Source organism: Alosa sapidissima, chromosome 10 (genome assembly GCF_018492685.1).
Source record: "Alosa sapidissima isolate fAloSap1 chromosome 10, fAloSap1.pri, whole genome shotgun sequence".
In the NCBI taxonomy this organism is placed as follows: Eukaryota; Metazoa; Chordata; class Actinopteri; order Clupeiformes; family Clupeidae; genus Alosa; species Alosa sapidissima.
The window spans coordinates 13807760-13830862 of NC_055966.1; the positions used below are offsets into that span (position 1 = coordinate 13807760).

A 23103-nucleotide genomic window follows, 5' to 3' on the forward strand; every position below is an offset into this window, starting at 1 on the left:
CAGAGCAATCCAAAGAGTAAAAGTGTCTTTTAAGAGAGCAAATGTGTATCTAAAGTACAGAAATCGGTTACTCTTCAATCTAGGATTGTCAGTGCCAGCAGCATTTTAGAATGCATCAATAATATTCTAAATCAAGATGCTTTCATGTATATTTTTCTGTGTGTGTTTGTATGTGTGTGTGTGTGTGTGTGTGTCTTTCATTGTTAAGCCTATTTGCAGTGTGCACATGTTCGCCTGTTCTGTAGCTATTCCTCCTCAAATGAATGGGCGACTGATGGGTCAGCTATTATGGCTGTAGAGCTAAGCACTATTGTTGATTTATTTTTAATGGCTTTCCCAATTATGTAAGCAATAATGTCCATTAGAAGATATTGTGCACAACTGCCTGTGCAAAAGGCCTCTGCAATGCTGAAGTTAGCGTTGACATGCATCATGGTTTTATATTCTCTTGGTCAGTGGCCAAGGCAACACTAAATGTATGTATATGGGGATGAATCTCAATGTTTGTGCAATTGCTTCATCCTATTGTGTGAGATGATTTGCCTTTGTTTGTTTTGCCACCTGTAACATTGGTGCATTAATGGCCATGGTCATACCAAACATAGCTGACATGTTTTTTGCACCACAGTGTCTTCTGCCCTCCTTAATGCGGAATCTCACAGATAAAAGCATGATCTTGCTACAGCAGTCTTAGCAATAAATGCATGGGCTGTCATGTATACAGTGGTAGAAAATGTCTAGAAATGTCTAGAACTCCCATTTCCTATTCATTTCAGTTTGAATTGAAAATGGCCCATACAGACTGAATGTTCAATGTGTGTTTCTAAAAAAATGTACATTGAATTCTCTGAGGCATGAATATTTCAGGCATGTCTGCATATTACAGCCCTCTCTACACATGGTCATCCAGATACAGTAGGGAGAGCTGAAGAACATGGAGCTTTCGCATGTAATGAAAGCTGCTAACATGTGTGTATTTGTGTCAGCATTTGTGTGTGTGTGTGTGTGTGTGTGTGTGTGTGTGTGTGTGTGTGTGTGTGTTTACATTAGTAAATGTAGGAAGAGGAAGAGTTTAATTTGAGCATTTGTGTATTTGCATCCGTTTATGTTTATGAAGAATGAAACTTGTTTTACTTAATGTATATTTATGTGGATGAGAGGGAAATAAAGAAAGAAAGAAAGAAAGAAAGAAAGGAGAGAGAGTAAGTAAGTAAGTGAGTGTGTGTGTGTGTGTGTGTGCTTAAATAGCACTAGGAGCATTAATCACTGACTCCAGGAGACACAAATGAGAGTGGATAGGCCCAAGCCAGCCCTCTTCAATTGCATTGTGGGTAAAGGGGGCCAGAGTGACACGCAGTAAATCAGAACCTGTCTTCAGCTGTCACAGGAGACGCCTCACAGTCAGACTCACCTCTCTGCGCCGAGCCAGGAAATTCACAGGGGGTCAAGGAAACGCTGAGTGGGAGAGGAGTAAAGTCTCCCATAGACAGCCCCTGACTGACCACCTTAAGGGTTTTACTATTTGATTAATCTGAGGGCCGTGGTTTGGAGATCAGTTAGAGTGTGACAGACAGGAGGCCTTCAGAGTGGACATATCCCTGCTAAGCAGCTTCCACCTTTAGAATACTGCCCACAATGTACACTGAAAGTGAAAAGAAACGGTTCAAAAAACAATTTACTTGCAAAGTCTAGACTCTGCACCCACATATCAAAAGATTTCTTCAACAATGTGTTCTCCTTAAAGGCATCCTATTCAAGTTTTACCTCAATATAACAGCTTCGGAGTCATTTTGATAGTAAACTAACTTGTAAATATAGCCGCAAGCGGCAATGTGGGGGCCTAGCAGTACACTAGCAGAAATGGCGTTGCCATGGCATGAACAAGCACTCACAGCAACTTCTATGGCAATTGGATAAAGAATGGCTGAGATATGAGCCCACTCTCTTTGTTACAGCACCCCTATAGGCCAAATTACACCAATGTTCTTGTGCGTTCTCATAATCAAGTGCCAACTCCCTGTACCAAGTTTGGCTGTAGTACATCAAATCGTTGCTGAGATACGAGCTCACTTCCAGTATTGCAGAGGCCAAATAATGGCAATTTCCTAGTGCGTCATCACAATCAGGTAACAAGTCCCCTTACAAGGTTTGGACTTCATACATCATAGCCTTGCTGAGATATGAGCTCACTTCCTGTTTTATTTTGATTGGCTGTATTGAGTGAACACTTTCGAATATCGAAAAACGCCTATTGGTATCTTTTGTGAGGCATGGTCTGAAGATCACCTGTACCGAGTTCTGTAAAAATCAGACCAAATGTGTGACTTACGTCATGGGGTGCCTCAATGTTCAAAATCTGGTCTAAGGTTCAAACGTTAAGCGCATGGATGTAATGCCAACTTTGACCCATTGGTGGCGCTAGAGCACTTGAGGTGCAGACATTAAACTTGGTGTAATGAATCATGGGACTGTCCCCAATCAATGTGCCAAATGTCTCCCATCCCAATCTCCCAATAGACTCCCATGGCAGAATAAAGTATAAGAATACATAGAAACACAATGGTGTCCTGCACATTCGGTGCTAGGCCCCCAATAATGAGAATGGTGTACCTTCTGTAGCCATACCCTACCCGTCTATGGAGAGCCAGCCTTGCAACTTTGTTCTCCCTGACCCAGATAATCACAAATTGCTTTACGGCAATTGTGCAATTGCTTACTATTTGTATATATCATGTAATATTACCTTGTCAGTCAACATGGCTAATTGTAGATTATCTTTGCCAGTTCCTGTCCTTCGGCTTGTCATTGAACATTAGACAACAATGGCCAAGAGCCCTGGCAGGTATACCCATAGCTCTTCCTTTTTTATGTCCTTAGTCTGCTCCACGCTCTCCGTGCAGTGGAGGATCTGGTGCTTTTAATTGGTTTTGTTTGGCGCTGGAGATGGCAGTGCATTAGGCTGAGCCTAATCAGACAGATGGAGGCAAGACTTTCTCTAAGCAATCCTGTTGATTTCACCTGATGAACAAACTCACACAGCTGCTAATTGCACGGTGCAGCCACTGAGAGGGATGATTTCCATATAATTGAATCCAGATTACATTTAATTAGACCTCTCCTCACGCATGGAGCCTGAGAGCGAGAGAGAACCTGGCCCTGAGATCTTATCTCGGGGACAAAACACAGAAATGTATATGAAAAAATATATTAAATATAGCTACAAGCAGCAATGAGGGGGCCAAGCCGACCATGTGACAGTTTTTTCCATTGATTTTGATTGTTACAGTAAAGATAATCTTAACCAGTGTTCTAAACAAATGTTTGCTTATTGTGGTACCCCTTACTCATGCATTGACAACATTTTGAGTGCATCAAAATAGGGTCTAGCCAAACTTGGTGTCTATACATAAAATAATTAACACATTAAGATGTAATTTCCCATTTTGCGGCTTTGCCATCCTATCTGGAAAAGAAAAGCAAAAAAATGTACAACAAATATAAATCCTATAAATTTTAAACTAAACATATGAAAAGCAATGACAAATTTAAAACATATTTTACATATTTTTATAAAATGAGGCAGTGTTGTTCTTAATTCCATTTTCCCAGGGTCTTGAGTAAATGCACTAAGTTTGTTTTAGATCAATTCTTTCTGAGATATCATGGGCCCTATCATGACATTCTAAAGTGCATCGTCACTCGTCAAAAGTCTATTCAAATTTAGTAGGATGTCCAGTTCACATTGGGTGGGGTTTCGTTATCAAAAGTGGAGCGCATGGCGTAACAAGGTGTTCCTAGGTTTTTTAATCAGTCATATGGGTGTGTTTTGGGCGTAACATCATTTTAAACCAATGAGGATGACATCTGTCATTCCCTTTAACGGCGCAAAGCGCGATATGTCAAATAAATGCATTGGTATTTTGGCATTCAACGGCGCATTTGAAGGAGGCTGCTTGCGAGATCGTATGGAATAGTCATTCTTAAACCATGCTTTACTAAAACCTAGCATAGCCTTCACGCATTTGCACTCGTCTATTATTTGAACTCATTGGCAAAGTGAAACTAACTTCTTATATGCTTATACTTATATGCAGTTACTTTCACTATTGACTGACAATGGGTTACCACCGAAAACATAGGCTGGAAAAAACAACACAAAGCAACACAACATGTTGCTCAAATGACTGAATAATACAACATTTATCCTGCAGAGGAGTTGCTTATATCTCGTGACAGTGCGTCTTCAGCTGTGCTCCATACGTGTCTCTTGCCTCTCCCCTAATCACTTTTAACCGTCATTACCAATTTGCAAATGATGGTGAATAACTACTCATCATGAGATGTACAGTATTTCGTAATATCTTTATTAAGTGTGCTTGCAAAGCAGCACACTTATTGTTCTTCTTAAGTTTTATTTTTCCCGTCTCCCTAATTTTTTGTCAGCTCTAGCGCCTAAGCCCTTTGAGACAGAGACACCGTTCCAACTTTAAAACGTCTGGTGAGTACCGGTGTAAAGTTGGTCGCGAAGATGACGTCAGGTGGGCGTGCCGCCATATTGGATTGAACAGAAAGCGAAACTAAATTTTCACAGGTCACAAAATTGGTCCAAATGCCACGAAACTTGACGTACATCATCCTTGGACCAAGCCTCACAAAAGTTACCAGAAGGATTTTTGATTTTCGAAAGCGTTTGCCCGTCACAGACAAACGAAATCGGCGGCGAGGCTCCGAAACAGGAAGTCGTCCATATCTCAGGAACACTGTCATATATTGATACCAAATTTTGTATTTGAACTCGGGACTCCAATGTGAGGGTGCATAAGCTAAAAAAAAAGAGAAAACATTCCAGAAGTTTCCATCATTTGGCAAACCACCCACCCATATTTGGTAACTATCACCTTCCACATTTGCAGTTGCACTGGTACATCTATCACAATGCCTTGCAAGTATGCACAATGTCTGCCATGGGATAGTATGGACTTACAAACTGTAATGGTAAGGATAACATTAGCTATGTATTGCTGACGTAGTGCAGTTATTTTCACATTGACGGTGTTCAAATTAAATTTTTCATTATTGTTAAATATCATGATGGGAGAGTATTATTAAAAATGTTACAAGTATGCAAATGCATATGTTTACGGGCATTTAGGTTTTACTCTGTTGTTTTGTTGTAAAGACATGCAAGGAATTCTGGGCCATGTAATGAATAGTGGTCGGCAGCACTCCATAGGCTATGTATTAATATGAATAGGTGTTTCTGTAAACCTAGGGACAATAAACAGCTATATCTGTTACAAAAACGAGCTGGTAATCGCTCATTGAAGAGGGAACTATGATAAAAAGATTGTTTTCCTAAAAGCATGGAGTTGACGAAAGAATAAGCAAGCAATGTCACGTTAATGTTAAATACATCTGAACGCTAGGTGGCAACGTTGTATTACATTTTACTAAATATGGTGGCATTAGTGAGCTTCATAAGTAAGGAAGGTGCAGATATGTAATTTATCATGGGAAATTATTGGAAATGTTATTTCTTGTTTATTCTAATTGCAAACCACACACATCCATTCGTAATCACTCGTACACTTTTGATACCATTGGTATCAAAGACTGTCATTTCGTTTATTTGTTGCTGCCTAGCAACTCTGGGAACAACAGAGCAAAGATTCTAGAACAGCGGAGAAGCATGCTAAGCAGAGATTTATTCATTTCTTGTGTGGCTAGAAGCTAGGGAGATGTTGCTGTATGGGATTTATGTTGCTTAGCGTGATGCCATGGCCATTTGATATTAGATGCTTGTACTCGTAACTTTAGGACTCCTATTTTTTTTTACTAAGAGTAATTCAGGAAGCATTTTAGCCCTAAAAGTAGCGCCTGAGTCTGTGACAGCTTAAAAGTCGCGAAGACTCCTAACTCACTAAGACCGAACAATTTTTTGTGGTGGCATTTCACGTCGCGATGTTTTGAAATGCGTCTACAGGAGCTAACAATCACGAGGAAACAATTTTGCATTGTAGGCATAACTAAGGGATGCAGTAACCCCACCAACAACAACCAAAACTAGCCTACCCATTGTCAACATGTACATTAAATGTAATGTTTCATTGTGAATCAAATTAAAATGTTCTCCTCCTTGCAAACGTTGGCATAGGCAATAATGTTGCTGCGTGGATCACGGTAAGTGTGAATGAAGTGGCCACTTCTTAATGGGACTCGCTGTATGGAAGTAGGCTAAGTAAAATAGAGATGCTTCAAATAAGATAAGGTTAGGATATGCCCGCTTGACAACGGCAGAACTGGCCTTTGGCCATAGCAACCATCCATTTAGAACGACTGGCCTTCATAGCAACCAAAGATCTTAGCTGTGATTCATGTAGCCTACAGTATGCATTCAATGTGATGCAAAGTAGCCTATAGAAAGGTGATGAAATATACAGAGACAGGTCAAGAAATATAGTGCAATGTAGACAGTAGTATACAGTTGATTTACAGAAGGTGGTTTAGAGTAATATGAATTAAATATAAATATGTGCAGTGTATTAGCAGTTACCTCATACAATAAGTAGAATAATGTATGTAGATGTAGCAGTAACAGTATAATAGTAGAAATAATAATATAGATATATGCAGTGTATTAACAGAATATAATAAAACAGAATAATTATGGATATTCAATATGACATATATAACAGATATGTACATAACATACAGCTATGTGCAGTGTGGAAACAGTGTCATTGTAGTGCAGAAACAACATCATAAGAGTAGTATGAAGATCAGTAGAATAACTATGTATAAATGTAATCACAGTAGGCCTATGTACATTTGTAAATAAATAGAAAACTATGGGTGAGAGGGATAAATTAATTTTATTTAATCGTAAAAGTAAATTGCATTAAATTAAATTGCAATTAAAAATATTTCCAGTAGGCTTTAATGTCACGCAAAAAGTACAACCAAAGCTGAGCTTGATCAACTACAACGTCTAAAGAACCAGAACTTCAGTGTAGTTTTTTGCTGGGTCCCAGGCCATGTTGGTCTGAGGGGAAATGAGAAAGCGGACAGTGCTGCTAAGCAAGCCCTCAATGAAGAAGTCACAGAATGTCAAATCCGTGCCCCAGACCTTAAACCTATACTGAACTCTTACATCACAGATAAGTGGCAATCTGAATGGGATTAATGTACCAACATCAAGCAATGGAATGTGAATTTTGGCACGTTTTCATGATCCACTGGGTCGTTATGGGCCACACAAAATACGGTGTTGCTAAAATTACTCCTATTGTGGCTATTAGAGACATGTGTTCATGAGTATTCAGCAACATTTAATGAGTTAAGTAAAATACATTCACACACAAAAAAAAACATCACTAATGTTGTGGACATTACTTTATTCTGAGATACATCAATAGGCTCTCAAAACAATACTAAACAGACATAAGGTTATTATAGAGCAAATCCATATAGATTATTTTTTGTCAAATAAACCAGTAAAACAGAATTAGGGGATGGAATATATAACATTCACACCCATAGCTCATATTTTTAAAATAAATCAGTGAAAAAGTATCCTGACAAACAAGCAGCATTTTAATGCCTTGGTCATATTTGATAATTTCAATTCTTCTCTAGGTTACCTGATAGCCCAGTTTGAGAGGTGCAAGACGCGTGACATTATTTATTTTTGCAGCCAATCACTGCTGTTGTTTTATTTTATTGATTTGATCTTAGTCATAGAAGCTAAATTCGAAGGCAGGCCACAGGTAAAATCCAACGAACCGCATTCACCCCGCAAGCCAATAGTTGAATAGCCCTCTCCTAGAGCTTTAGAGGTATTGCCACTGCTCCAACACTGAAAGGCACTGTTAGAATGCCTGGATCAAGCCAGGTTCAGCATAGCGTATGCCACTGTCTGCTCACGTTGGTGACCGGACCAGGGCAAGCACACTTTCGCAGTTCCCGCCGGAAATGCAGTCTAGTTCTAATTATGTTTCCCATTGTAATCGTGCAATTTGTAAAGCTTTGCATGGACGTGCGCTGGTGTGCGTTCATGAATGATAGAAGGATGGTGCGTGCATCTGCCAATATGACTGTTGACATGCGCTCTTAAAATAGCATATGAACAACTCGCCATTGAATTCTGACCAGGTTTCGGTGGTGTATGATAGCGATTTTTAGACAACGCGCCCCTCACTAGGTTGTTAATTGCCACACCCCTGGGCGCGATGTTTAAAAAATAAACGTGCAAAATACCGAATTCAACTTTGCGCGGGAGAAAAACGAACTTTACGCCATGCGCAGGTGCCCAAAATACAGCCCATGGGCTCAGATCCATTTGGTTGCTTCAATTTGAAATAGGAATAGGAAGTCCTAAAGAGTGGCTGTCATAGACTCCCTATTGAAAAGAAGAGGTAGAAGTTGCACAGTGACATGAAAAGGTAGAAACACTCAGGGTGCAGCCTTCTGCTTGGCCCCCCAATAAGTGGAAAATAAAAAAAAAACAAATTGCATGCAGTGCAGCAGAAAACTTCACAGGAGCCTCACTTCAGATGTAGCAGATGCACACACGCACACACACACACACACACATAAACATACTACAGTTTTATTTTCTGACCAGCTCACTCTCCAGCTATAGCTGCTTTTGGAGCCTTGTTTACACAATCCAATTAAAGTCAGAATTGTCCAAGCAACTGTTCCTGGCTGCCTAATGTTGAAAACGAAACCGTAACATCATAAGATCATTAATGGTAATGCCAAAATACACCATATTGTTTTTTTGCAACTGTAATTTCATTCATTTTAGAGTAATGAAAGATGTAAAAAAAAAAGTCTGCTGTCTGTCTGTGTCCTGCACAGCTTGGGATTTGAAATTATGCTAAAAACAGAATGTGTCTGGGAGCCCACCATCCACAGGCAGACCGACAGCATTTGGCTTTTCCAACTCATTATTTGAAATGTAAAAGAACACAATCATCTCCATCTCTCATTAGTGCACCCCGGAACCCTTTTGCCCGCCATGCATGGTTCCTCGCAAAGGCCAAGTGAAATGAACAACAGCCATGAAAAAGGAAAAAAAAGTTGAGAAATCTCTGCACGCGCAGTTGGTGGTTCGGAGGGGGACACGGAGAGCTATTATCTTGTAGAAACAGAGCAATAAGCCTGGGGCTATTACCGGACAAGGCTAAATGCAGGCGGGCTCTTTGGCCAATGCCGGCTGCCTTATCTCTTCTGAAATGATAATAACCGAGCCTCGTGTCGCCTCCCAGCAGGAGCAGGGTAGCTGTGGCCAGATTTATCAGAATTTATTCGGAATTACAGGGTGTTTGTGCACTCGTGCAGGGCATACATAAAGATGGCTACAGGCTGTACCCAAGCACACAAGGCCAGTGTCTTGTATGCACGCAATTGCTATCTTGGTAGGTATGTAGGTAGGTTAATAAGTCAGTGCTGTCATTACTGTAAATCATGTGTGTGTTTTTTTATTTGAAAAGCTAAATAATGAAACTTTATTTACAGCACTGGATTTGTTCTTACTTCTTTTTTACCCACTATTGATAGATATAAAACAATACATACAGAACATGCATACACACATACAGTAGGCCTAAGTTGTATACCTTAAAGATGGATGATTCTAGGATGAACCACCGCCTGTTTCAGCATGATACCCGCTGTCCATGGTGCTGAAATGCACATGTTGCTCATAAACTCTGAGATGTGTCATCAACGTGATGCTGACATCCATTGTGTTGAGCCTCCATGTGCCCAGACACATTCTGCAGTTTGACTCTAATTGTAACTGCACTAAAGTGGGAGAACAGTTAAACAGATGTCCCCATGAATTAATAAAGTTGTGATAAAAAAATTAACTTATCACCAAAGAGACAAAGCCAGCAGGGTAATGTTCGTTTAATTATTGCTTTGATATTCTTCCTCTGCATTTTATCCTCTAGCTGGGTGTGTGTTTTACATCAGCCTGTGTTTCCACTAACATCCTTCACTGAGTTTTGCTTCATTGGAAAAAGAGATAGATAACAGAGAAAAGAGGGGACAGATGTAGATGGAGATGGGGGGAGAGAGAGTAATAAAAACAGAAGAAGAGAAAGAAAAAAGATAGAGAAAGAACCTTAGGCCAGCTGAACTCAGACTACCCCCCTCTGTCTCCTCCTCTGCTTCAGCCCTAGTGACTTTACAAAATGTCTTAAATGTTCATTAGAGACTCTAGTCGGGGCATATATTAATGATGTGTGCATATCTGAAAGTGATCCATGTATACAATTTCACTGTCTCCTTGAGGGAGAGGAGGATACGGCTACCGTTACTGCTGCTACTTCTGCAGCTTCAGAAAATGGGTAAAGAAGTCTTTGTTCTGTAGCTCATATACTGGCAGTAGAAATAAATGGATATTTCATTCTCTAATATTAGCTTTCTTCAAACCTTAGGTAGCAATTTATTTATGTATTTTTCTTTACCAGGAGATAAACAGTGACAAGGGCATAATAGTGCACTCACTCATTCCATCTCAGTAATAACTGAACTCGGCTTGATCCAAGGATTCCAACAGTACCTCATGTTTTTACAAAGGGATCAAAGGTTATGTGCATTAACCCACGTCTGAAATGGCATTCTCACAATAACGCCCCGAGTCCATGTATCAAGTTTGGTTTCAATACGTGAAAGTGTTCCTGAGATATGATCTACTTCCTGTTTGGCAGTTATGCCGCCGATTTCATTTGGCTGTGACGGGCGAAGCTTTCAAAAATCCTTCCGAAGTTCCAAAGTTGGACTGGTGGTGATATCTCAAAAGGTCTAGGAGCAGGAGCTGGCCAAAAACGTGGGCTTACTGGAATAAGAAATCATGTTATTCCCATATGACACATATACATATCAGATATGATATTATATGATATTTAAGATTTGTCTTAATATGGTGACAATATTTAAATTAACATATATGGCACATCACGCACAGCTTACCCATCTTTCTTGGTCAGTGGTCTACAAAGTTGAGCATACAGTGCAGTGTAGGTTTGATTATCATTGTTGTGGAGAAAAATTCAAAGAGACACACATGCCCTAAGGACTCGGTAGAGGAGCTGGAGCTGCAAAGCTTTGTTTCTTGTCCCAACCTCAGTCTGTGGAGATCAGGGAGGAATATACCAGGCCCTGTCACCTTGCGTTAGAGGCCATAACTCACCTCCCACTGCCAGTGCACCAAAATAAGCATGCAAGCAGAGAGTGGAGTGCACATGAGATGCTTTTGCACATGCAGATACAACATAAAACAAGGGGAGAAAGACAGATACAGAGAGAAAGCGAGAGAGAAAGAGAGAGAAAGATAGAGAAAGAGTAAAGATCTTAGGATGCATTCTCGACAGGTCTGCAACTACATTGGTTCTAACATTAGTGTATTTGCTGTATGCATCTGCATTGTTCATGAGTACACCTAATTATCTACTTTATATATATATATATATATATATATATATATATATATATATATATATATATATATATATATATATATATATATATATATATATATGTACAGTATGTATAATATATATATATATATATATATATATATATATATATATATATTAATTTAGAGAATCATTGACACCAGGGAAGATGATTAGTTTATCAAAAATAATCTAAGTTTGAGCTTTGATAAATGTATCAACATGACTCAGCTAGCCTTACCAAAACATTTCAGAGTGAAAGTCACCTAATTTCTGCCAGGGTAGTATTTCTCCGCACTTTAGTCGATGTGTTCTTAAAATCAAATAACGCATATGGCATTTACTCGGCTTTGTATTTATGATCGGTTAAAGCTTTATTAGCGCCCATTCTGCTCTACAGATTGGATTGCTGCTCGGCCTCTGTAAATCTGTGGGCGCTTCCACTTGCTCGGTGCTTTTAAGGCATCAGCAAGTGCACTCGGACCAAAGAGAGACCCTTATGTTTTTAGGTTTAATTAGATAAGATTCAAAGTGAGTGCCAGGCGCAGAAGAAGGGAACCAAATGCAGACTTGTGTTAAGCTGTGTTTCACTTTTCCATAAGTCATAAAAAATTAGAAATAAGTGTGGCTACCACAAACACTCATAAACACCCCGTTACCCACAAAAACACACACACACACACACGTACGCACTCGAGAGCTCCCAGGATGTGGATTGTTTCTCATACCCCTTACATATCCATTAAATGGGGTTACTTTCCAGTCTTCATCAAACAACTCTCAGGACATACAGTATGATAGAGATATACTTTTTTATTAGAAATATGACACATTCATCTTGTGCTCTGAAAACTGTACATTAACAAAGAAGATATCCCAGTGAACTAAAAAAGGGAGATTGAGAAAGGGGTGAGAGGTGAGGGAGGGGTCGGGGGCTTAACAGAGTCAGACAGGTAGGGAGGGTCATTGAGGGCAAGTGACGGTCAGTGATATTAAAACACACACTGGTACATTAAAGTTACAGAACACCCTTAAAGTCCAGTAACTCAACGAGATAGGGGACTGCAGAGTCAGGATGGCAATCAATATGATAACAATATTCCCCCAAGCACAGTTAGAAATATATTTATAGGCTAAAATTCATTCTGTAGAACTTTTTTTTTTAATAATTACAATGCTGTACAACAGGACTCCCCCTATTCATGGAGTCTTGTGCTTCCCCTGTGTGCAACCACAATCCAACTACAGACACACACCATCTGTAGTTCTTCTACATATATACTGTATTTATATTTATATGAATTATAATCCATGTACTTGCTCATCTTTATGTTTAAGCTCCTCTCACAACTCTTTATATACCCAATACTGTCAAGTGTATTAAGATTGGACCTCGCTATTAAGTGGAGATCCAGATCTGTCTTTGTGTAGTCAGCGGAGATGCACTGACCGTGTGGCATCCCCAACAGATATCAGAAGTTCATCATCCATAAGTATAGGCTCTCCAGAAACTTCTGCTACCATCACAGCAACGTCCGCTGTTAGGGGTCCCCTCTTGACGTCCTGGTCAAAGTCTTGATGGGCAACTCTGGACAGATGTGTGGTGCCGCTAGTGGAGCTGCGTAGAGAAGTGATAGGGGCGTGGCACGAGCACAGTGGCTTTTCTCAGGGCACTGTCAATCAAAGATTCTAGAGCGGAGCTCTATTCTAGAATCTCTGCTGTCAATGGCAGTCTCTCCCCCTCGGCCCAGTGGGTTTTCTCAGGGCGCTGTCTATGGCAGTCTCTCCCCCTCGGTCCAGCGGTTCACGTCTGCACAGCTGCGTGATTGTGGGTTGGCGGGGCAGAAGGCCTGGTGCCCAAACTAGTGTCCAGGGACACCCTGACTGCTTAAGAGGTCAGAAGTTGGCAATAAATGCAGTACTGGCTGCAAAAACGGCAATGAAATATTCCATACTACATAACAGCACAGACATTAAAAGGTCATATACTGAAAAAAAATCAATGAAGAGGGACAGCTTGTCAGGTAATTTGCTTTGCTACCTTTTAGAAATAACTTGGAGATGACGATGACGATTCCTTCGTTTTATTCTGTAACTAATTGGGAAAGTTCACCAGGGGCATCCTCAAAGTCTATTAGCCTCCAGGGCTGCACCCCATGTACTAGCTGGAGTGGTGGAGCCCCTATATCTGCATGATTCATCCTCCTAATTATTAACTACGGCCTACTGCCGATCAGAGTCTGTGTTTCCATGGTAACATTAGGGAGTGAGACAGGGGACCACTGCTTGGTCCCATTCCTTTTTCATATAAGAAAATAAAATGTTATTACTGCCTATGATTTCACGGTAATAAAAAAACATAACCAATGAATGTAACAATTTTTTTCAAGCACTGTTTTTCTGTCACTGGTCTAACAGTCACTGTCACATATCCTCTCTTCATCTATACCTTTCATACCTTCTCTTGCTCTCTCTCTCTCTCTCTATCGCACACACACACTCACACACACTTCTCTCCCTTTCTCTCTGCTTCTGTGTGTGGAGCACATCGCTCAACCCTGCCGGGTGCCATGTGTCTTCCTACGGGAGGTGGTGTCAATTCGAGGAAGGGCTCTGGTCTGGTGTGGGTGGAGGACGCGGGCGGGGATGAGGAGCAGGAACAGGAGCAGGAGCCAGGGGATGGGTGGGTGGGTCGGTCAGTCGACCTCCCCCTCCACCCCTTCACACCTCCGTCTGCAGGTCCATGATCTCCTGGCCCACCAGAGGGATGGTGGCGCAGGCCTTCTCCCACTCCACCGTCTGCAGCTCCAGTGGGGACGCCTGCAGCGGCTCCAGGTCCTTGCGCACCCATGATGGGGGCGAGTGGGTCTTCCTGATGCCCTCCCACGCCCGCTTGCTTGGGGTCTGTTGCTTGTCCTACACGTGGGAGGAGAGAGAGAGAGAGAAATATTTAATAAAGGTGTAAAGAGTTTTATGAGTTTTATTTTATGACCATCTTAAAACTCAGATCTGAAGCCTGGTTTTAGGGTGGGTAGGAATATGTGCGCCCTTCAATTTGTTAGGGGAGGAATGTTCCTACTCTCAATCACTTTGTCTGTAAAAATTCAAATTGAGATGTACTCAGCCTCCCTAAAAATGTTCCCCAGAAGGTTGAGATGAAAAATGTGTTCTTTCCGCAATGAGTATTAAATCCATTTTGGAACACTTCAGTGCCTGGGAGAGAGACAGGACACCAGTTCTCACTTTCCAAACCCTAATAATAATACAGACACGAGGATATTGGGAAACTGAAAACTGGACACAGGTCAGCAGATATGTACAGCTTTTTGGCTTGGGGTAGTGGATCAATAAAAATAAGGAGCGAAAGACAGAGAGAAAAAGAAAGAGAAAGAGAGAGTGAATAACAGAGAGAGAGACAGAGAGAGAGAAAGAGAGAACCCTGAGCCAATTGGACCAGCTGCTCAGAGCTGTATCGGTGTCCAGAATGTTTTGCTTGGGCCTCAGTGACTCAGCATAATATGCTAAGCTGTCATAAGAGACTGTCATCTTTGGACACTGCGATGAAACTGAGCTTTGAAACGGGACTTCAGGGCAGGACAGATGGAGAGACCAGGACAGGGACACGTACGCTTATGTTGGTTTTGTCACTGCCTCCAGACGACACGCTCCACCTCTTCCCGGCCTTCCCGTCGACAGGAGGGGATTCCCGGTCCTTTTCTGCATGCTGGATCTTCCTGTTGAGGTCCTGGAACATATCCTGGTGACGTTTCCGTGTGTGCATAATTTTCTATGAAGGGGGGAAATATGTAGAAGCATCCTAGTGAGATATTCATCTGTGCACCAAAATCAGCCAAAACCAGTGGTACGGTGATAACAATATATCACCCCCGGAATGGAATGAAAATGCAATGGTAATTAGCAGCTAAATCTCTTACTTCAGTCTGACCATTTAACTGCTGCACACCATTTCCTTTAAATCAAATGGTGCCATTTTCAACCTTTGGTATATTCTGTGTTCCTTGTGATTGAAATGTCTCAATGAAATGAATGTAAAATTACCTCAAAGTCCAGCTCAGCATAGCGTGACTTCCGTCTCTAAACAAACAAAGTAAAAATAAAAAGGATGTTTACCATTTCGCTTAGGAGGGCACATACCACCCATCTGATTCTACTCTCTGCCTAAGAGAGAAAAGGTCTTTCCAACCCTTCAGCTGCAGACCTTTCCTGGGCCAAGTGGAGCACCTGACTAGGCAGAGTGGTGGAGAGCTCCTGTGCTCTGTAAATAAGTAATGAAGCATGGGAAGCTAGGGCTTGAGTGTTTTCATTTGTCTTCCATTGACCTCTCTTGGCTCAGGCTGGGATAAAACAGCTTGTGACCAGCCGCGTGACCTTTCCCGGGTTCCTCCCTGTCGTGGCGAGTCTGAAGAAAAAACCTGACCTTCCTGTCTGGACTACTGAGACCTCTCCTGTTGCATTCTGGGACCTGGCGTCTGGTCCCCCGGGTGAGCAGGGACCTGGGAGGTGTGTGTGTGTGTGTGTTTGGGGGGTCGCCTCGTCACTCATTTGCAAGCTGGCACTCTGAGGGTGAGGGGGAGGGGAGAGGGGACACTGACCTTTCGAGGGGTCTAAGCACAGACTGCAGCGGGGGGCAGTGCTGGCTGCTTGCCTCACTTGTGCTGCTCTGTGTCCATGTTAGATTAACTGGCTAATGCGCTTCTCATCCCCATATTTCGGCTCTACTCAAATGAGAGCAGTTCCTTCAATGAACTACAGTTAATCTCCTTTTCATTTTAGAACAAGACTTACATTGCTGTTTTATAACACTTGGTAAATGGAGGGTCTCGTCATATATATATATACGTCCAAATCAAATTGAGTTGGCTTTGTAGCCCATTGTTCCAAAATATCTGACTATAAAAATTTCACTCTAAAAATACCTTCCTATCGACAGTGTATAAAATAAAGTTGAACTGAAATGGTCCTCTAATTGAATGTGTATGAGATTGTGTGGCACATGAGGTGGGATGGCAGTGCGGAGAGCAGGGATGGATTGGTAGTGGAAGCAGGGAACTGGGTGTTCATCTTTCAGCCTGAGCGAGGAACGTCAACTAGCGCCTACGCCGCAACATCTCCCCGCGCCTGCATTCTCGACACCCACTCCGAGACTGAGACGGCCCAGAGAGTGCCGTTAAATGTTAATGAACAACCATTTAGGACAGCATCGCAGATAGCATGGCGATGAATAATTCAGGCCCGTGCTTGTTTATAATTAAGCTTCACACATGCACTCGATTAGCGCTGCAGCGCCGGGAGAGCTATCGTTCCCCCTGTAGCCTGCAGGTGAACTCAATCTCGCTTTACCTCAGGGGCTTTCTGCTCATCAGCGCAGTGCTGTGTGCTAACAGGACGAGGGATCTCTCTTTGGAGGCCCAGTGGACCGTCAGTGTTTCTTGATAAACTAAAGACATGCGTTAAACATAAGCTACAGTTTGTGTCATTCCAACAATGATGAGCTTTACTTAAGAACTGGCAATATTTAGTTACAGGATAGACAGAATTACAAAAGATATATGCGACATGGGGCATATGGGTGCTCTTGGCATTACAATATTGATATTTCACTTTAATTAAATTATTCACTATTAAATGGTCTTCATTAATTTGCTTGTTTTAGTCTCCCAGTTCCCTTCTGCAGTGTGGCGGGCAAATGCAATGTGATGTGCAAAGCCAAACCTTACCTCTAGTGAGCTCATGGACAGCGTGGACACAGTCTCACTCTTGGACATTATTCCCGAGTTGCCTGAATCCGCGGCTTCGCCGAGGTTGTGGTTAACCTGCGACTCGCTCGAGACGTTCTGCGCCGCCGTGAGGATGGGCGAGTCTCGCTCGGCGCACATCACACTGACCCGCTCGGACGGCAGTGTCTTCAGGCCGAAGCCCGGCACGGGCTCGCCACTGGGGGGGTTGCTCAGGTGGATGAGGCGTGTCTGGGGCAGCTGCTCGATGTTGAGGCTGTACTTGGCAGGGTCCTCCTTGCCGCCGCCGCCGCCTCCTTTGGCGGGCCTCATGGTGGCCGTGTTGTTGTTGGTGGGCAGGATCATGTAGCCCTGGCCTCCTCCATCGGGCCCCTTGGAGTCCCCGCCAGGGGCCCGCGTGAGGTCCCCATCCAGCTGCTTGAACAGCTCGCCGTCGCAGATGTAGATGGACTTGGCGCCGGGGAGCTCGGTGCTGACGCCGGCCAGGGCTGGCCCTTTGTCCCGCCGCAGGGTCAGCGTGTGGCTGGAGTAGTCGGCCACGTTCTGCAGGTGCATCTTGGCCATGCTGGCCGGCAAGGTGTTGAAGTTCGAGCCCTTCTGCAACGAGAGCTGGGCCGACGGCTTCTCTTCACCCTGCAGGGAGGAACGCTTCAGCGTGCCTGAGGAAAAGGAAACAGAAACAGAGAGGAATCGAGAAAAATAGGGAAAAGGGGAGGGGGAGTGCGAGAGAGAAAGAACGAATTAGTGCATGTTATACTGGTTTATAAATGAATAGCCCACAGGGCTTTTCCTGTATGCTATCACTCCAAATGGGAGTCTTACGAACAGGTCGTGAAGATGCTACACAAAATCTACAGTGAACACCATTTGGAGACAACACTTTTAATTTGCTGCCGAGCTGCATATGATAGGACAGATTGTGTTACTATGGAAATGAGAGTTGACATTCATCATGCAATCCAACACTGCTATGTTCCCGGCACATAATACAAAGACCCAAACACCCGGTCTCGATAGATCTGAAACATCTGTCAGCCATTGGCAATGACGATGGAAAACAACAAGCTATTTTTCCAACATCTGTGGACATGCTGATGTGGTGATAAAAGTTGATCTTTTTATTCCTTTCTCTGTCTCTCTGTCTCTCTCTCTCTCACTCAGCTCTTATAGCCCCTGCTCCTTTCAGAGGACTGCCTCATGTTGCTTCTCATCTCGCGCTCCGTCTCCAGATGCTTTTTTGATAGTCCGTCTCGGGAGATAATCAGATTCCCGGCTCCTGATGGCGATCAGAGACGAGTCGCTATCTGATGGCGGGGCGTCAGGCGGGACTTAATTATGGACGGCTGCTGGATGGGGTGTGTGTGGCGGGGGAGGTGGGGGTGTGTGTCTCCACCAAGGCTCAGCTAGGGGAGTTGACAGGCCCTATCATCGGCATATTACTGCTCGGCACGTCTGCCGAGCTCCGCCAGTATCAAACCGGCATTATGGGAAAAGCGATACACCGCGTCTCTTGTCATGACAGCGCGTTGTGCCTCATAAGATGCTGCCACGCTTGCCTGTGGTGTGTGTGTGCATGTGTGTGAGAGAGAGAGAGATAGAGAGAGAGAGTGTGTATGTGAGAGAGTGTAAAATGCATTGAAATGAAGAATGGACAGGTGTGGTTTCATGCATGAGAGCAGTGCAAGATGGAGGAGATTAACAAACATCTGTTGCAAACAGACATACAGACATTCATACATACAAATACACACACACACACGCACATGCACACACAAATATGTTCTTTTGTTGTTCTTACCTGATCTGCAAGCGATATCCACATCCTTTTCAAAGTCCGTCTATAACAACAGGAAGACAGAACTAGAGTCAGAGCATGCTCAGTATTATCAAGTGATGCTGCTCTGACTCCCTGCTCACATCTCAAAAAAGGGCCCAAACCAGAAGAAATTCCAATAGTAATGTAATGTAAAAGATTGCACAAAGGCCTACAATCAAGCCTATAATCAAAGCAACGTTTCAAGCTTCATGCTTTTATATAAATATAAAATTGATACTGTGTGTGTGGTCATATGAAGGGTTCAGATGCAAAAACAGTTAAAAAAAAGTTTTGATGGATTTACAGAAATATATGTATATATTTTTTTTTTAACTTGATATCAGTCAAACTGTTGTTGAGTTGTGTTGATTTGATTTATTTTCACTTAATAAAGACAAAAAGACAGTTTAATAGATATTACTTGGAATTGACAATTAAACAACATGCACATATTTCACATTTGTGAAGACAGACTTAACTGTTTTTGCATCTGAACTCTTCATATGTACCTTGATTTTCAAAGAAAGGTGAAGAAATGAAAAAAAGAAATGTCAGTGATTATAAATTGAACCTAATTTGATTGACTTTGGATAAAAAATGGCAATTTAGAGGAAAGGTGTAAAGTGCACATATACATTCAGAACAGGTCATATCTGAGGTTTATATGAACTAATGTTTATGAAAATAGCTTGTTCAGAAGGCTCAGATTTCAACCTCTAAATTGACCTTCACCCACTAAGTATACAATGGTATACTGTACCTTTAGCATGCTATTTGGATGTCCCTAGGGATTACATGAACCCTTGAATGATTACTGTTGCAATTTGTTTTGGGTCAAACTACAGATTGATTGGACTATGTGCTTACCATGAGCTGGGCATGGCCATTCTGGAATGATCCACCAGAATCTCCATTTCCGTCTTCTTGTCTGTCCACTACTCTGCATTTCACTGCCTCCTGAACCTAAAACAAACAATCATAGTTTTTTTTCATGTGTGATTCTCATTTCTGACTACATTACAATGAAAACAGTGCTCCAAAAATATCAATCAAAACTACACAACACCATGTTTGCCAGTAGCTTCAGGTGGAGTGATGTCTTCCACTGCTAAAGGACTGCCTTTTAAAATACTTGCAGTCTAAAATTATTGATCTGTTCTCTAAAAATGGCTAAAGTGGACAAAGAAGAAAAGCTTTTGGGTACCAAAAAATCAGCCCAACTGTAATTGTACTGTACTGAATGTAATACATACAGTATAGCACAGCAGGAGGGTAGTCAATGTAAATCTGGGTAGACATTCAAAAATTAACTCATTTTGTATTTCTGATGGCTGCAGGAGCAAAGTGGAACGCTATGGTAACGTGTGAGACACAGTGTGTGAGGGCTGACAGGTGTTGTTTAGACAGGATATAGTGGAGCGAACCTCTCTGCGCAGGATACAGTGCACCATCACAATGACAAATCCCTCCAGCGAGTCAAACACTGCAAACAGGATCTGGAAGAGGGCCGAGCGCCGGTCAGTGATAGCCAACACTGCAGACATCCATGTCAGAGCCAGCAGCGGCAGAACCACGCAGGAGCTCCACAGCGACGCCCTGCAGGATGGGAGTGGAACAGCGGCCTCGTAGTGAGGATTTCTCCATTTTGTAAAGAAATAATGACAAAGAGGGCAAGGCACACTGGGCTTAAATTCTCTTATGTTAGCTCTGTTAGATTTTATCTTGGCAACATTATCATTGTTAAATTTGTATGTAAGCTTTTAAATTGCTTTCACTTTGCTCAGTAATCATTTGAATAGTATTAACATATCAGTGAATATAATTGTGCTAAAATGGGACAAGCATATTCCCAATTCACTATTTCATTAAATCTTGTTCTCAAAGTAATTCATTTAACTGATTATCCAACTAATGATACATGAATGTCAAAGTTCAGCTAGAAGGCTATGCCTGTAGTCTGCTTCTGCATGCAGTGCTTGCGCTCTTTGCTGATTACACTGAAGAAGAAACATTTGTTTATCATATACAGTGTCATTGACATTAACATAAATATCTAGATCAGGCCAAAACATACATTTAAAAAATCCATATTTTTATATGTTTACAATACACATATACAATATGTATGTATGTTTTAAGGGTGAGTCAAAACCATATGGGAACAAGTGCAATAAGGAAAAGAAGGTGAAGTGAGAGCAGGAGGAAGGAGGGAGGAAACACAATGAAAGCAAAAGGCAGGAGTGAGGGTGACGTGAGGGCCGAAGGAGTGAGGGTGACCGCGAGGGCCAGAGGAGTGAGGGTGACCGCGAGGGCCAGAGGAGTCAGAGGGTTCCTCTTCTGATCCACACAGCGCAGTGGAGAGGGAAAGGATCTCCTCAGTCCCTCGACTGCTACTACTGCTACCAGCCTGTTTTATCAGCTAGCAATCACTCGCACACACACACACACACACACGCACACGCACACACACAGACATACTCATATACGCCTGCCTGCACACACACAAACACACACACACACACACAGACATACTCATATACGCCTGCCTGTACACACACACACAAACACGCACGGGCGCACACACACACACACACACACACACAGAAGGCCTACACATGAACAATTATGTACTTATAAGCATAACCATTTACCAATGACTGTAAATCTATAAAGAGGTCCTTCATTGCATATCTGGTGATATAATGCCCAAGATAAACTCCACAAACATCGCTGCTGCTCAGTCAGCCAGACCACCACAATGCTCATCTAAATGTAAAGCGTATTTTGATTGCAGGAGAATGCAGCCTGCTCTGAACACTTGTTACTATCTCTACACCCTGTTCCTTTCTGCAAATGGCATGCTATTATGACAAAGGGCTGACAAATATCACCTCTGCACTCTCTCTCTCTCTCTCTCTCTCTCTCAAATACTAGCCTCAGTAAGGCACAGAGAATCTACGACAGGAGGTGGATGGAGTAGCCCATCGGGGGTTCGGCATTGAGTCCCCGCATCTCCAGGTACGATTCATGGGGTCAGCCCCACCCTTCTATGTACACACGCATACACACACTACACAGGAAGCTACACAAGCACTCTGTCACTGTGTCCTGAGGCACAGACATTCATTAAAGGGGGGGGGGGGGGGGGGGGGGGGGTCCTCTCCACAGAAAGGGCAACAGCAATGACACACATGTGTAAATGCTCATCTGTTTTTCAGTGGAGAGCTCCAGTGCAAAGGCAGACACCTTACCATTTGCCAACTAGTTTCTGAAAACACACACCCAAGGTTGTATATATGTGAGAACTTTCTAAAGCAATAGTATGACTTGCTGGAACATGCACACACACACACACACACACACACACACACACACACACACACGCAGGTACACAAACACACACACGCACATACACACCCACCCGCCCACACACACACACTCACACACAAACAAATACACTGCCACATACTGTACTCCCCCACACACATGCATAAAAACATGATTTTATGGTGCACACCAGATGTAGCTTTCTGATATCAGAACACTGCCTGGTTGTCTTCATTCTGTGAGCATACACACGGGGGTGTGATGTCTGTATTTGTGTGAGGCATTATAAGAGAACACACATGCTCAATGATGAAGAGATTGAAGAACATCGGAAGATATTTCACCATCTGATCCTCTAAATTTGAAATGCTAATTCTAATTCTAAATGCTAATTCATTTTCCTACATCCTACCTTACACACACAGACAAACACTTCTCCCTGTACACATACATACACACACACAGAGACACACACACACACATACAGAGACACATAAACTCACACAAACACACACACACACACATACACACACACACAAACACACTCTCTCTCTCTCTCTCTACATCACCCACACAGTCAGGGCAGCATGAGAGAGTTCACTCTGAAATCAGCATGACACACAGAAGCCAGGCAGAGAGAGGAAAACACACACACACACACTCTCTCTCTCTGTCTTTCTTTCTCTCTCACACACACACACACACTCTCTCTCTCTCTGTCTTTCTTTCTCTCTCA

The 23103-nt window shown here is 42.5% G+C and overlaps 1 protein-coding gene across 14 annotated transcripts in view; it reads right to left on the reverse strand.

Annotated features, from left to right (window-relative positions):
• Positions 1 to 12263: 12263 nt before the first annotated feature.
• The window catches only part of adgrb1a (adhesion G protein-coupled receptor B1a), a 92033-nt gene continuing 81193 nt past the window's right edge, over positions 12264 to 23103 (reverse strand). For 8 of the 14 annotated variants that reach the window (XM_042107620.1, XM_042107619.1, XM_042107618.1 and 5 more), the window contains 8 exons: positions 20465 to 20636; positions 19908 to 20003; positions 19520 to 19549; positions 19023 to 19062; positions 17207 to 17883; positions 15528 to 15563; positions 15097 to 15255; positions 12264 to 14384 (listed from right to left, as the gene is read on the reverse strand). In XM_042107620.1, the coding sequence (XP_041963554.1) occupies positions 14190 to 14384; positions 15097 to 15255; positions 15528 to 15563; positions 17207 to 17883; positions 19023 to 19062; positions 19520 to 19549; positions 19908 to 20003; positions 20465 to 20636 (1405 nt within the window). In that variant the 3' untranslated portion in view covers positions 12264 to 14189. Of the gene's footprint in view, positions 14385 to 15096; positions 15256 to 15527; positions 15564 to 17206; positions 17884 to 19022; positions 19063 to 19519; positions 19550 to 19907; positions 20004 to 20464; positions 20679 to 23103 lie in introns of all 14 variants that reach the window. The other 6 variants (XM_042107617.1, XM_042107611.1, XM_042107616.1 and 3 more) reach the window with 3 other exon arrangements.